At 35.6% G+C, this 16543-nt stretch overlaps 2 protein-coding genes across 5 annotated transcripts in view; both read right to left on the reverse strand.

The window, feature by feature from the left end:
* LOC136037980 (ecdysone-induced protein 78C-like) overlaps window positions 1-3381 on the reverse strand; it is a 107243-nt gene extending 103862 nt beyond the window's left edge. For both annotated transcript variants that reach the window (XM_065720890.1, XM_065720880.1), the window contains exon 1: window positions 3173-3381. In XM_065720890.1, coding sequence (XP_065576962.1) covers window positions 3173-3342 — 170 coding nt within the window. In that variant the 5' untranslated portion in view covers window positions 3343-3381. The remainder of the gene's footprint in view (window positions 1-3172) is intronic.
* A 10256-nt stretch (window positions 3382-13637) lies between these two features.
* The window catches only part of LOC136037991 (calcium-activated chloride channel regulator 1-like), a 215792-nt gene continuing 212886 nt past the window's right edge, over window positions 13638-16543 (reverse strand). For all 3 annotated transcript variants that reach the window (XM_065720918.1, XM_065720910.1, XM_065720900.1), the window contains one exon: window positions 13638-14614. In XM_065720918.1, the coding sequence (XP_065576990.1) occupies window positions 13818-14614 (797 nt within the window). In that variant the 3' untranslated portion in view covers window positions 13638-13817. The remainder of the gene's footprint in view (window positions 14615-16543) is intronic.

Here is a 16543-nt window from a genome sequence, read left to right on the forward strand (position 1 = left end):
AATTAAATAAAAAAAATGTTTTTTGTTTAACGGAAAGTAAGTAGCGGTATTAAAACTTAACCATTACTATATGTAGGCACTGGTCAGAGTTTGTAACTTGTAGCCCTTCTCACGGGGACTTTAGGGGAGTCAGTCGTCCCCAAAGACATAGTTATGAGGTTTTTCGACTACGTTGAATAAAATGGCTATCTCAGAATTTTGATCCAATGACTTTGGAAAAATAATTAGCGTGGGAGGGGGCCTAGGTGTCACTTAAAAAGGGCACTAGAACTTTTCATTTCCGTTAGAATGAACCCTCTCGCAAGATTCTAGGACCACTGGGTCGATACGATCACCCCTGGAAAATAAAAAAACAAACAAAAACAAACAAACAAATAAACACGCATCCGTGATCTTCCTTCTGGCAAAAAAACAAAAAAAAAAAAAAAAAAATTCCCCATTTTGTAGATAGGAGCTTGAAACTTTTACAACTGGGTTCTCTGATACTCTGAATCTGTTGGTGTGATTTTTGTCAAGATTCTATGACTTTTAGGGTTGTTTCTCCCTATTTTCTAAAATAAGGCAAATTTTCCCAGGCTCGTAACTTTTGATGGTTAAAACTAAACTTGATGAAACTTATATGTTTAAAATCAGCATTAAAATACAATTCTTTTGATGTAGCTATTGGTATAAAAATTCCATTACAGTTCGTTACCACGAACTGTTGGATGTAATTATTTGTTTTATTTCTTTCGCCTTGGATTTCACATGTTCATTGCTAGGAACAGTGGTGTCGTTTCGAGAGGGGGGGGGGAGCAGCCCCCCGAGATATATATATATAAATATATAATATATATATATATATATATATATATATATATATATATATATATATATATATATATATATATATATATATATATATATGTATGTATGTATACATAAATATATATATATATATATATATATATATATATATATATATATATATATATATATATATATATATATATATACATATACATATATAAACATATATATATATATATATATATATATATATATATATATATATATATATATATATATATATATATATATATATATATATATATATATATATATATATATATTGGCTAGTAATTTTTTGTTGTTTAGAATTTGAAGTATAATTTAATTCTATTTCTGCTTGTCTTAGGTTTTAATAAGGCTTTTTACTTTTCTTTAAAAGCTCTTCGTTCAGAAAAAGCTTTTCAAATAAATCACAGCAAAAGTGGGTGGGGAAATGTTTTAATAATTTATGTAAATGAACTGAAGGGAAAAATATCCTTTATGCAGTGCCTACACGGAGAAAAAAGAGAGAGGGAGGGGGTTAAAAAATAGTCCATATTAAATTTTTCCACCTCATACTTTAAAATATCCTCTTCCCTAAAAATATCCCGATTATTTATTGTTGCGTTTTATCTGTGGGCGTTGATTGTTCCTGCTATTTTAAAACTTAGAAAGACAATTAAAGCTTTTAATTGTCTTAAAAAGCAGAATTGTGATAAAGAGTCAAACTTTAGCGTAAAGAGCGAAGGATTGCGGAGGGGACAACCCATTTCATATACGGAGTAATTTATGTTCGTTTTAAGTTTTAATGTCGCTCCTTACTTTCAGTTAGAAAAACTAGTTTTTTTTATGTAATTTCTGAACGTTTTTGAATTAATGCATGTTTGATTTTGGCTCTCCACACATAAATTATTAAAATGAAATTTACATTTTAATTCCTTTTTTGGCTAAATGGCTTTCTCTTAGTTCTGATCAGACGATTTTGAGAAATATGGGATGGGGAAGGAGGCCTAGTTGCCATGCAATTTTTCGGTTACACAAAAAGGCAACTATAAATTTAAATTTTTAACGAATTTTTTTATTAGTAAAAAATATACGTAACTTAAGAATTAACTTACGTAACAAACTTTTATATTCTTAAATTTTTATTATGTATATGAGGGGGTTTGTACCCTCGTTAATACCTCGCTCTTTACACTAAATCGTAAGTTTTGTGCCGATTCTTTAAGAATGACCCCTGAATCAGAAAGGCCGTAGAATAAATAGTTGAAATTACTAAAAATACTTTAGCATAAAGAGCGAGGTATTTATCTCCTCCTAGATACCTCGCTCTTTATGCTAAAGTATTTTTAGAACCCCTCATATGCGTAATAATCTCTGTTCGTTTTAAGTTTCAATGGTACTCCTTACTTTCAATTGAAAGAATTTTTCCATGTTTGTTTTTTCATTTTTTTTATAGTAATTTTAGAAAATCCTGCGCCCTTTTCATTGAATTTCTGTTCCCCCATGACATATTTCTCCAAGGAAAGATCCTCCCACATAGCCCCCTCCCCTCAACCCCACCCCCAAACCAAAAAAAAAAAAAAATCCCCTGAAAACGACCGTACATTTCCCAATAACCATTATTATATGTAAACACTGGTCGAAGTTTGTAACTTGCAGCCCCTCCCCCAGGGACTGTGGGGGAGTAAGTCATTCTCAAAGACATAGCTATTATGGTTTTTTACTATGCGGAACAAAATGGCTATCTCAAAATTTTGATCTGTTGACTTTGGAGAAAAATGAGCGTGGGAGGGGGCCTAGGTGCCCTCCAATTTTTTTGGTCACTTAAAAAAGGCACTAGAACTTTTCATTTCCATTAGAATGAGCCCTCTTGCAACATTCTAGGACCACTTGGTCTATACGATGACCCCTGGGAAAAAAAAACAAAAAACAAAAAAACAAACAAATAAACACGCACCCGTGATTTGTCTTCTGGCAAAAAATACGAAATTCCACATTTTTGTAGATAGGAGCTTGAAAATTTTTCTGTAGGGTTCTCTGATACGCTGAATGCGATGGTGTGATTTTCGTTAAGATTCTGTGACTTTTAGGGGGTGTTTTCCCCTATTTTCTAAAATAAGACAAATTTTCTCAGGCTCGTAACTTTTGATGACAAAGACCAAAATCTGATTCTTTTGATGTATATTTTAGCATCAAAATTCCGTTATTTAGAGTTTCGTTTACTATTGAGCCGGGTCGCTCCTTACTACAGTTCGTTACCACGAACTGTTTGATTATATGAGTATCGAAAATGTCGAATTTGCAAATTACTATGTTCCCTTCATAAGAAGTCTTGGAATGCGAAATTTTATTGACTTACTTCAACATGTCTCCACTGCTGGCTTTATAAGCGTGACTTTCTACGTGACGTGGAGGTGGTGTATCCGGTGGTGTGAACATAGAAGAAGGCGAAGAACTATATTTTTCAGTTTTATATTTCATTTGCTTTTTCGCACACAATTTCATTTCACTTGTAATCCTTTTTGGCATAGTCGGTAAAAACAACTAAATGCATCAAAATAGCCAGACATGACTTGACAGCATTTATCGATGATGTAATTTTCCTTGAAATATTTTGAGTGAAAAAAACCGCCATTTCAGATTTGACTGATAAGAAAATAAAAGCTTATAAAATCTGTATCGACACCACGTTATCTGTCACGTAGCATACGGCAGGAGATTTGACTCCTACCACAACTAATTTAAGGGGAATAACTCTACCCCCTGAAATTAAGGGGGACAGGAATCTGTTCTGTGTTATTAAATAATAGGAAACAAGTTTTTACAACTGAAAATAAGGAAAAATATTAAAACTTAAACCGAAAAGAAATTATTCTGTATAGGAAAGGCCTGCTTCTTGTTCAATACATCACTCTTTACGCTAATGTTTGACTCTGTCACAACTCTACTTTTTAAAATAAATGAAAATTTGAGTGTAAGGGTGCTGAAGAGGGGGCAGCCCCCTTCATATATGGAATAGTTTCTGTTCATTTTAAGTTTTAATGTTGTTTCTTACTTTCAGTTGGAAAAAAAAACGTTTTTTCCATATTCGATTTCTGGTCGGTTTTCAAGTAATGTTGGGAAATCCATAAAGCATAAAATGGCTTACACAATTTTTGAAGCCGTTTGGCAAAACTAAATCATCAAGAAGTAATAAATTAAATTATTTTTGAATATTTAAATATGCAAATTAAATTTTCGTTCCTGAATTTCGTAATTTCTTACTTGCCGTTGGTTGTTTTTTCTTCCCTTTTTTACAGTCAAATACTGTAATATTCTATTATGTGAGATGTGGTACAGTTCGTGGTTGTAACAAACTGTAGTAAGAAGCGACCCGGCTCAATAGTATACGAAACTCTAAAAAACGGAATTTTGATACAAATAGTTACATCAAAAGAATTGGATTTTTATGTTGATTTTAAATATAAGTTTCATCAAATTTAGTCTTACCCATCAAAAGCTACGAGCCTAAGAAAATTTGCCTTATTTTTGAAAATATGGGGAAACATCCCCTAAAATTCATAGAAGCTTAACGAAAATCACACCATCGCATTCTGCGTATCAGAGAATCCCACTGAAGAAATATCGAGCTTCATGGATACCATTGAGCTGTTCCGCACTGATCTCGGGGAACTGTTTTTACATTTCCGGGAGGACAACATCTTGGTCTGTGGTTTTTCTCTTCAGGGCTTAATCACTTCGAGTACTTTTACTCTTCTTGAGGTGAACAGCTCGACATTATAAGGTCCCTTTTTAACCCAAGGGGAAAAACCACCAAGAGTTGACGATGGGGATGGATTAAGCAGTGTTTGGAAGTGATCTTTCCATCCTGTCAAACACTCCTTTTGACAGCTAATGACTTTTCCTGATCTGTCTCTGATAACTTCTGGCACAGCAGCTTTCTTGCAGGTTGATTCCTTGAGAATTTGGTAGAGTTTGCGGGTGTTATGAGTGTATGCTGCTTTTCTATTGACAAAGCAGTCTCTTCCCACATTTCATGACGGTCTAGGCAAGCAGAACGCTTGACCTTTCTGCCCAACCCTTTTGTGACTTCTTTAGGCCGCTCATCTTTCTCCTTCGCTCTTCGACTATTGACAGGGTTCTGGTGGTAACCCAATGTTGTCTGTTTTACTTTCTTTTAGCCAAGGATCTCTTGCGTGGACTCTCTCATCACTGTTTTGAAGGTCTCCCATCTTTGTTCAGGGTCAGAACTTTCCTCCTCATTCAAGTATAAGGCATCAAAACATTACGTTAGCTCCATGTTTAGAGTTTGCTAAATTCTTTATCTTGCAGCTTACCAAGGCCATTTGGCTTTTGATATATTCATTTCTCTGAGATGCAAGACGAACTAGGATTTATGCAAGGACCTAGCTTGTGATCGGATCCGATTTTTAGCCTGCATCTGCACCGTTTTAAGATTCCATTACTGAACTTCTCCAACGCTGGTAGACGAGAATGAGGTCAAATTGGGCCTTAGCAATACCGTCATTGGAATGACAAGTCTATAGATGGCATTGTGCTGGAGTATGATGTTGGTGACAACAAGATGATTCATCAAGGCATACTTTACTAGTCTTTACCCATTTTCACGTCTCTGCCTTAGTCCAAACTTTCCAATGGCTTGGGTGGGGGGTTTCAGACAGACCAACTTTGTGTTGAAGGGTCCAGCAGCAATCAGGTAGTCACTTGCAGGAATTAAATAAAAAAAAGTGTTTTAACTGCAAGTAAGGAGCGACATTAAAACTTAAAACGAACTGAAATTATTATGTATATGAAAGGGATTGCCCCCTCCTCAACACCTCTCTCTTAACGCTAAATTTTTTTCATTGTTTTAAAAGTAGAGTTGTGACAAAGAGTCAAACAAGGATCGATCTTTAATTACAGTTAGTTACAACATTGATCCTGGGCTCTCTTAAATGTGAGGGAGGCCATCATCTTTCAATCCATATTGTTTATATTAAAGGTCTATTTTTGTATAGTAATGCTTTGAGAGAGATAATCAAGGCCGTGTCTAGGAGAGGGGGTGGGTCGAAACTCCCTGACATTTTCGTCCAGCTTCTAAACACGTAACAAAAACGTATATAAATAAATTTGATGCATTTTCTCCAGTTTTTCTTATATCTTCCCCCCAAAAAGTAGCCCTTTTCGAACAAAACTCCTGGTCACAGTCTTGGTGATATTCGTCCCGGATGAATTGAGGAACTCCTTGAAATGTTTACAGGGGGAGGGGATGAAAATATCAAAATAAATTGTAATCTTTAGGGAAGAACTTTCCGCCGTATGCTATGATAGTTTTTGGAATTTGGCGGCTAATTAGATAGGTTTTGATTGTTATAAATGGATCGACAGTTTCAGACTATTCAATCGATATTATTTTGGCCCTTTAGAACGGCAAAATTTTTTTCTAAACCCCAAAATGCCAGAAAACGCAATTTTGCTCATGTTGGTCTTCTTTACTGCCTTTCAATTTTATTTTGAATTAGCCCCCTTACGTATTTCTAGGTCCCCTGACTCGGCAATCGGCACCCCCCCCCCCAAAAAAAAATAATCTCAACTAGAATTACAGCCATGGGTTTAAAAAAAAATCTTAGACTCACCGAGCAGTTTTTTCTTTCAATCTATAAACGTGCAGTTTTTTTTTTCATGAGATATATAATCCTCTGAGAATAAAAATCTGAGAAAATAATCACAAACAAGTGTTGGTTTATTTATTTCCTGTGGATGATTATTTTAAACAAGTAATCGTAAAATTACAAGAGAGAAAGAGAGACAGACAGAAAGAGAGAGAGAGAGGGAGAGAAGAGAGAGAGAGAGAGAGAGAGAGAGAGAGAGAGAGAGAGAGAGAGAGAGAGAGAGAGAGAGAGAGGAGAGAGAGAGAGAGAGAGAGAGAGAGAGAGAGAGAGAGAGAGAGAGCTCCCTGGCTTAACTTTTAAGTTCTAGATAGTTCCTAAGTTATTTAATAGATTGCGTAGCAATGAAGTTTTACTTTCAGCCATTAAATGCCACAAACCAACACTAAAATCCTATCTGTCAAAAATTATGACATAGTCATCTGATGTAATAATTTTGAAAGACAGTGTATGCAGCCTCTCAGAACTGAGGGATTGGTGTTAGATGGTGGCACGTTCACTTCTAACGACCAGTAAGGACCATTATCTAATAATCCCTAAACGATCAAGAATCAAAAGAGGTAAAAGATTTCAATATTTGCAAAAAATGGGCAGGAGGGGTGTAGGGGGAAGCACAAATCCGATAACGTTGTGCTTGACGTGTTTGATTTTTGACGTTAAAAATTCAGTATTAGCTTTAGATGCTAATCAACAGGCTCATACAGCAATCAGCGTCTCAAAAGGGTACATCTTGACAATATGCCCAAGGAGAGGTGAACAGGATTCAAAACTATTTTTAGCATAAAGAAAAAACGAAAAATTTTTGCTGACCATTGATCTGTGTAGCAGAGGTACCAATCTACTTACTCGATGCCTTCGGGCGGGAGGGCTATGCGCGATTTGGCCAATCATCCAACGCTTCCCTTTCCCACCCAGGTTTCTCCAGATCCAGATCTAGAGCTGGATCGACTCTGGCTCAGCTTTCAGGGTCACACAGCTGATTCACGTTCCAGACCAAATAACCAGCGACATCAGGACTGAGACCCTTGTCCTCACAGACAAAGGATGTCAAGTCTGGCACGCTTACCCATTGGCTAGGAAGGATTTTTTTAGTATTAGGAAAAACATAAAAAAAAACGAAAATATAGGGGGCACAGGCCCAAGCACGTTCCACGATTTAGCGCCCTTGCCCCTAGGGCTGGACATACCACTTATTCAATGGAAGCAATTTTATTGATCTTTCAACCGCTTTGATTAAAATGGCTAACTGAAAATTTTATTCTGAGGCCCTGTAGGGATGCTTAGGCACCCATGGGCAAATAGGGCGTTGTTAAGCAAACTCAAGAAAATATTCTAAGCTAACAACTTTTTATAGGGAACTAATAAATGAACAAATCCTGCGTCCTTGGAATCAGCATAAACATTAAATTTCTGTGGTGCGTATCATTTTTCAAACTTCTGTTTTTAGAGTTTCAGTTACTGTTAACAAGTCGAACTACTTACCATTCATTATGGTTTTGAAAGTTGTTTATTATTATTACGTGGATGCACACATAGATACATTTGACAAAATGCTATGTGTTGTTAAAACAAATAGATAAAATTATATGGACCCGCACAATTTAGCAGCGTGTAGCCTCTTTTTTCGAAGTCTAAATCAGTGCTACCACATGGCCAGTGAAAAAGAATCAATAAACAGCCAAAAAATGCCCGAAAACGTCCGAATGATAGAAATGCACCACATTCTGGACAATGGCAACTCTGGACAATGGCTACTTTGCATATATGAATGTTGCATAATGATATATTCACTTAAGAAGATAGGGATAGGCCGAAAGATGGAAATATAAGCAAATAAAACGATATTAATAGCCTCTGAGATCAACAAAAATTAAATATTTTTTCAATGAGAAACTAAAACATAAAAGGAAATGAAGCCATATTTAAGCACAAAAAAGGTAGAGAAATAAAATGAAAGTCTTCGAATAAAAAGGACTGCTATATCAAAAAGCCGAGCAGAAAACTTGTCTAAACAGCAAGGGCTTGTGTAGCCTTTTGTCAAAGAAGTATCTTGGGAAACAAACATAAGTAAAAACATCTTAAAAGTTTGTGCTAAAAACGGAATTGAAAGAAACACGACACATGCCAATAATATCCGAAGCTCTTAAAAAAGAAATTTTAGGAATTACCTGTATACAATATTTAAACCGTAATGTAAAGAGAAGTGCTAAAATTTCTCAAACTAAGGTAAAGAATGATATTAAAACTTAAGCTGTTGCCTCTCTCTCAGCCACTCATCTGGCTAAAGTTGGAGCTTGCTATCCCAAGGCTTCAAGAACGAACACTAAAACACAAGAGCAACAAGAAAAGAAGTTCATTTTTTAAAAATTAAATAATTAGAAAATTAAGAAAGTAATAATTAATTAATTAAATAATTAAGAACATTTTGAAATTAAAATAATTAGAGTATGAATGGCTTATTTATTCACAGCCGCTTTAAATAATGAAGTTGTCAGTTGAGAAATATTTACAGGCAATCGATAAACAGAATACTTGGAATTATCGACTGGTAATACTTGATGCGTTCTAAAATGCCATCAACAAACCTCTCGACAAACTTTATCTTAAAAGGGGAGTTAAAGGGGGAAATAGCCTCCCTTATATGAGGGCAACTTTTGTCTGTTTTGGTACCGATATTTTCTTGCGTTAAAACATCTTTTTTGTTCTTATTTAATAATATTAAAAACCAGGAAGCGAATATTGGATTTTATTTATAATGCGGAAGTCTATTAAATTTCCATAAAAAAATTTTCAGACAAATAAAAAGAGTCTTGCCTAAACTGAAAAAATTGTCGATCATATAATATTTATTAAATGGACAACACTGAGATCACACAATAAAAACATATGTATATATAAAAAAGAAAAAGTACAAGCAGCATTAAATAAGCAAGATTTCCAATCTAGTATCACTTTTACATTACTATAAAATACCGTAAGTAAATAACCAATTTTAAAATCCTCTAACTATTTCACTTGCCTTATTTGGGCTATTTGTAATTTGTGCTAAATTGACTTAATACCCAATACGCACAATAATCTACTTGTATTCCACAAGAGTCTTTTCGTTTAAATGAAGAATGTAAAGTTGACGTTACAGCCCAACTTTCTCCCCAGGAAAATTGTAAATTTCATAAAGAAATATTCTAGGTAGTATAGAGGGTTAAAATACTATTATTATCGTTCCTAGAACTTCTCCCAATTTTGAAGAATAAAAAATATATTCCGTCTTATTTCAAAGGATTAAGGAACGAGAGACGAGTGGACACAGAATTATGGGTACATGCAATAGAATATATATGGGCTCCGTAACTTTTTTCAAATGCAATTCAGGATCAAAATCTACTTCTGCAATCAAGTGCCAATTTTCATAATCTTTCCACTCTGGAATTTTTGAATTTCTGTTTTGAAATTTTCGAAATTTGGCAATGTGATGTCCATTCTCCTTTACGCTATCGAGTGCCGGAAACTAATTATACAGCCAGAGAGGAGTTTCCAGGCGTTTGAGAATATATGGCTTAGAAAACTCCTGAACATACCGTGGCAGGAGAAGATCACGAATATAGAAGTTCGTCAACAAACTAGTCAGCCTCTTATTACCTATCTCCTGAAGCGAAGGAGATGGATCTACCTTGTTCACATCCTTCAAATGCCTGGGAACCGACTTCCAAGAATCGTATACAAGTGGCGCCCAGGGGAAGGCGTAGAAGAGGTTGGCAGAAGCATACCTTGAGATAACAGTACGGCCTCCTGATCGGCCACAGTACGGCCGAGAACGGAGGACAGCAGAGCTGTCACTTCGACCGTAATTTGAGGTCGTCACTGCCGCATCTCTGATCCGAGACGTCTGACGAGATCTCGTAGACGCCCTATGCACCACACCTGGCCCTGGAGGAACTAAGGTGTAAGGTAAAGTTTCTTCTCTAGATCTTACTTTCGGGTTTATCCCTCCTTAAGATGTTGGTCCTTCCAAAATCAATTCAGGTGTATGTTCTTTGGACCTGGAACTGAGCTATTCACCCCTAAAACGTAATAAAAACTTATTCGCGCCCTAAAAACTTCAAAGCTTCTCTCTTAACTCTTCAAGTCTGTAAGATTGATGCAATATAATTTTTTATTATTTTTCATATATTTTGTCTCTCTCTTCCCTTTTCCAAATCTACACTCACATTTCAAAATAGATTTCTGCTTTTATTTTGGTACGTAACTTCTACACCAAATAATCTGTTACTTCTTTTAGGATGTCCAAAAACTGAGAATGATGCTAAACAACATTGAAATCTGGTTTAAATATGATTTAGGTAATTTTAACAGTCAGTGATTACAATATTACATGTAAATATACTTATACTGAAATATATAGAATAAAGCGGCTTTCACACTACCTACGTAATTGTCTATATAAAGTGGCGATGGCACCAATTGGTGAGTCACGATTGGGGTTTGTGGTGGGGCATTGTCACCTCCCCAGATTTCTTTACTCCTTTCTAGAGTTCAAAAAACGCCTTTTTGTAGGTATGCTCATTGAAAAGTTTTGTTTTTGGTGTTTTCATTGGGGGAAAACAGTTGTGCTAAGTTAATCACAACGTTTCACGCTTAAAAAAGTCATTTCACACTAGACTTGCGTAAAAATTCGTAGAGGCATCAATATTGCCGTCTAAAATCATCAGAATCCTCACAACTGCTCAAAATTTAAAAATATGGAGGGAAACGAAGATTCAAGCTTCGATCAACCATGAAAAGCTTTTTGGGAAAAGTTCATTTATTTATATTCCAAATTTATTCATTTTTTGTCCAGAAATTCCACCTTGTTGCTACTATGTTGATTTTTCTGTAACTAAACATAAGTTTATGTAAGTTAAAATTCAACATACAGTTCGAGTCTACTTGGAGCTACTTTGCGTCTACTTTAACTTAAATTTACGCCATAAGATTATGTAACGTACCGCCAAATTTAAGGTTTATGCTAGTGTGAAAGACTCTACGGTATAGTGTGAAAGCAGCATAAGTTTCACATAAGTTACGAGTGCATAAGTAAAAAAACAAACTCATTGGAATAATAGCAAGACTAATTACTCCCATAATGTATATATGAGGAAATATATACACGCTAATATTTACATGTTTAAAATATGGTAAAATGAAAAGCGTATGAATTCTGGCCAAACTCCATTAGACTAGCACAAAACACGTAACATAATCATCAAGGTAAGTCACTAATAATAAAGGAATAGGAAAAATTCTTATTTTGTTAAATTCCCTGTATCATATTCAATATGAATCTTAGATAACTTCCTTTTTAGGCATCGTCTTTACAACAGCTATAGAAGTGAATAGGGGAACACATTTATTTTACTATGAGGGGAAAACTTTATGAAAATAAATTTTTCCAAAAACTTTCAGTAAAACCTGTTGTACAAAATATTTGTTTCGCAATATTTTATTCGACTACAATCCATTAAGCTATAACTTTTATGCTTTTCAGTCAGAACACCTAATTCTAAGCTCGCAAATATGATAAAGGATTATTTTAGGGGCTGGGACTCCGATTGAGTTTAAACTTAAAAAAAAAACAATCCTGGCTACATTACTGCTTTGGGACGCACACAGAGTGGTTGTTTCTGCCCAGTGCCCCTGCCCTTCAAAAATTCTGTAGTTTTTTTCCAATAGTTTAGTTTATTTATTTTATAATTCGCCTCTATCGTATCTGATAATAGTATAATTTGGAATTAATTATACTAATCTCAGTAATCAAATGGCTATCTCAGTAATATGCATTTGGAAAAGTCACATACACAAGAAGAGGATTCGGGTCAACTCCCTCCCAGAAATTACAATATTTTTTATTTTCAACTGTTTATGTTTCTTTCTGCATAATTTGCCCATTGTTGGTGATCCCCTTCCCCCTGGAATAAATTCCTTCGTACGAGCCCAATGTAGGCAGACTATCTCTTAAATGACATAAATCTTAAACCACATAAATACAAACATTTCAGCCCTGCAGGGAGCGGAGAGTATGTGGTTGTTAGAGGGAAGTCCCAAAACTCGAAACAAAATTTTGGCAACATCTATTGAATATTTTTTCGCTTGTCTGACTTAATTTTGGACTAATCTTGAGGATGGTGAGGCAAGATTAACTACCCTTATTCCTACCTAAGTGCTGAAATGGTTCATTTTTTCTTATAAATTCCTCGGATAGAACTATATAAGAAATTGAGTGTGAAACTTGTTCCTGCATGCTCAACTTAATTTAATACAAAAAAGTGGAGCCCTTTTATTATTCCTGGAATACCCAGAAAGGCAATGTGTGCACACACCGCAGGAGATCAGACGTTGAATTTTCGTCTTTCCACTTAGAAAGTCGAAAGTATAAGAAAATATCCGATGTTTTAAATTTAGAAAAACACATACTTTTAGGCCAGAAATATGGTCTTCAGCTTTATTCGTTGGAATTTTTTTTTGCCAGCTCTACGACGGTGGCTCAATTCAAGCATAGGTAGAAAACCCTTTTTTCTTCCAACCAAACTGCTTGTAATCGTTTACCGTCTAATTCATTAGCTTTACTAAACATTTTCATGAAGATTTGCATTTCCAATCATTATTTTGGTTCAGATACATAATTTATCATTAATAAACCCCTTAACAAATGTATAAGACTGTATTGTCACCCATACAATATTAATCACTAATCATAGTCTTTTTCCATGTGCTCAATTCAAGCACAGGTAGAAAACCCTTTTTTCTTCCAACCAAACTGCTTGTAATCGTTTACCGTCTAATTCATTAGCTTTACTAAACATTTTCATGAAGATTTGCATTTCCAATCATTATTTTGGTTCAGATACATAATTTATCATTAATAAACCCCTTAACAAATGTATAAGACTGTATTGTCACCCATACAATATTAATCACTAATCATAGTCTTTTCTCCATGTACTACTACTACTACTGCTATATTACTGCAACACCAAGCTGCCTGAGGTCAACACAACTGCATACGATACCACTCAATTCCATCTAATTCAAAGCTTCGCTAATTGCTTCCTCCTATGAAGTTCTAATTTCCTCTATTTTCATGATCCTTCTCACCTCATTTAGGGATGACCTGCTTTCCCTTTGGCCGCTGAGGGATGGTCAAAAAGTCTTTGGAAATCTGTCAAGCTGTCATCCATAAGACTTGCCTTTTCGCTATCACATTGTTTATAATTTGGTGCACTCACCACGTTCTACTTTTTATCTTTGTTTTTGACAGGTACTAGCACTAAATCTGAATGAGCACAAATAAGCACAAATTCATACTTGGGTAATATTTCTTCTTCTTCTATCACTAGCTAAAGATGACTGTGATCCTAATTCGGATCCTAATTGGCTTTCTGGCCTTTTTGGTTTTGGGAGAGTAGGAGGCCCTACGTGTTTAGACTCAGGAATATATGCACTCCTTGAATACGAATCGGTTACATCACTCATGCTAGCATATCGGTTTTCAAAATCACGTACGTAACTATGCGGTTCAATGGTTGAGTTACGATGTCGCTTTTCATGTTCTTGTAAAAGTTCACTGGCACTCCAATGCATTGGGTCTTGAGTAGGTATAACTGCTATGGGCCTTTTTGTTTCATTTTCAGTGGCCTTGATTGTCTTTATCCCTTTGTTTAAGTGTATACCGTTTAGATTTTGTCTGTATTGTGCAGACTTTTCTTTTCTTCTCTGTAAACATATTACGATTACAAGTAATATTAGACCAAGAGCAAGTGCAGAGCCAAAGGCAATACCAGCTATTTCTGCATCTGTTAGGATTGAGCCACCAGGGGGTGGTCCCCCGCTTCCTCCTGGAGTTGTGGTGGAAACGGGCTTAGCTACAAAAACCTCAACAATGTTTGAAATTGGACCTTTATTTCCGTTCAAATCAATTGCTCTTAGCGCAAAAAATATTGGACGAAAGTGTGGAAGATGATCGAAATTTCCGATAACATAGTCGGTTAAACCAGCTGGACTTGGAGGTCGGCTAACTCCGACTTGATCTAGGCTTTCAAACATCTCGTCGTTTATCAAATTGGGGTTGTGTCCGTACCGAAGGTCATATCTTTGAGCTGCAATGAAAACAAAACGCTATACTAGAGTTAAGAAAAAGAAAAGAGAAAACGAAACAAGAAAATTTTTAAAACGTTGAAACCATATTATCCAACAATTGGAAGATATGAAAAAAAAATAACTGAAACAAAAGATGAAAAAGGCAGAAAAATATTAAGATTCAGGAAAGGATTAATTTGTTTTCTTTATCCACAGAGCCTTAAAAGAACGTTATAAGATCTCATGAATATCGGATTTGCATAATCAAAGTTTGAAATCGAAACTACAATGTGTATTTGACTAAGATATGCTGTAGACAAAGTTATAAGAGAAGAACAGTACAGTTTTAGAAAGGGTAGAGAATGCGTCGACCAAATTTTCACTCTTAAATTAATAATCGAGAAGTGCCTGAGTTATTAAACATCTTTGGTCCTCAATTTTATAGACTATGAGCAAGTGTCCGATTCTGTTGATAGAAGAGCTTTAGAGAAGGACTTATCCTTGTATTGTACAACAGACAAATATATTAAATAGATTAGTGCTATGTCCGAAAATAACACTGCTGCGGTTAAGATAGGAAATTAGATTAGCAGCTGGTTCCGCATTAAACCGGAAGTTAAGCGGAGTAGTCTTCTATCCCTATTTATGGACTTAATCTTAAGGAGCACAGGAAAGGCAATGGGAGAACACGGAATCAAATGGGGAGGAAAAACCCACCTGGACTTAGAGTATACTGATGACTTAAGCATTCTAGATGAACGTGTGAGAAAAATGAATGAACTTTTAGAGGTTTTGCGATTTCAATGTGCAAGAATAGGTTTCAAAATGAATGTTAAGAAGATTCAGTCGCTAGGGCTAGGTGTAAGTGAGGATGAAACTGTGACGTTGGGTAACAAAAAGATTGATCAGGTGGACAGCTTCACTTACCTTGGTAGTATTATTAGTAAAGGCGGTGGGAGTAGTGAAGATGTTAAAAGTAGAATAGCCAAGGCTAATAATATTTTTCGCAGTCAAAAGAAAGTTTGGAAGAATAGGAAGATAAGTCTTCAGACCAAGATTAGAATATTGGCAGCTACAGTGATGACAGTGGCTAAATATGGTTCTGAAGAATAGGCGCTCAAAAAGCGGATGAAATTATGGTAGATATTTTCTAGAGAAATTGCCTACGGGTTGGTTGGGGTACCGGGCTGACTGACCGTATATCAAACAGTAGGCTGTACTAAAAGTGTGGTTCAATCCCGCTTTCTATGGCTATATTGAGAGAAAGGTTGAGATGGCTAGGGCAAGTTCTGCGGATGAAGGATGACAGATTGCCGAAGATTGTCTTTTTCAGCCAACCGTTTAGGGCTAAATGGAAAGCAGGTCGTTTTTGGTTGTTGTGCGAGGATGTCATAAAGAAATATTTAAGGGAAATGGGAACTTCGAGGGTGCAAAGAGGAAAGCTTTGAATAGATTGGGATAGAGGAGGAGTGTGTGTAGCTGTTGTGGCCTCAGGCGCCTTGGTACTGCAGTGAGTTATTAGCAGTATTAGTAGTAGTATGTGTGCTTCATAAGCTAATGCTAGAATCCTCTGAAAAAAGATCACGGGAAAGGCCAAGGGAGTGAGGACCTCGGAGTTGAAAAAAAAAATTATTGACAAGTAAGTTTTTATAAAAATAGAATCAGAATCCAGGATATTTTTAACAGAGTAACAATCAAAGTCATAACCTAAGTCCTACTAAATGCCATTCTTTTCTGCAAGTAAAATAAACAAACACGCTGGTTAATATTGGCTAACAACACTGACAAAGGCAAAAATAATTCATCCAGTGGCCTTTCTGCATTTGGGTTGTACCAGCCAGTTTTTGTGAGGGTGTTTGCAATTACTGGTGCAGGTGAAGGATGTGGTGAAGTGGTTTTCTCAAACTTGTGCGTTGATTGTAAACCCTTATCACGCAGGGTTGGGTAGT

The sequence above is a fragment of the Artemia franciscana genome, chromosome 2, assembly GCF_032884065.1.
Source record: "Artemia franciscana chromosome 2, ASM3288406v1, whole genome shotgun sequence".
Lineage (NCBI taxonomy): Eukaryota > Metazoa > Arthropoda > Branchiopoda > Anostraca > Artemiidae > Artemia > Artemia franciscana.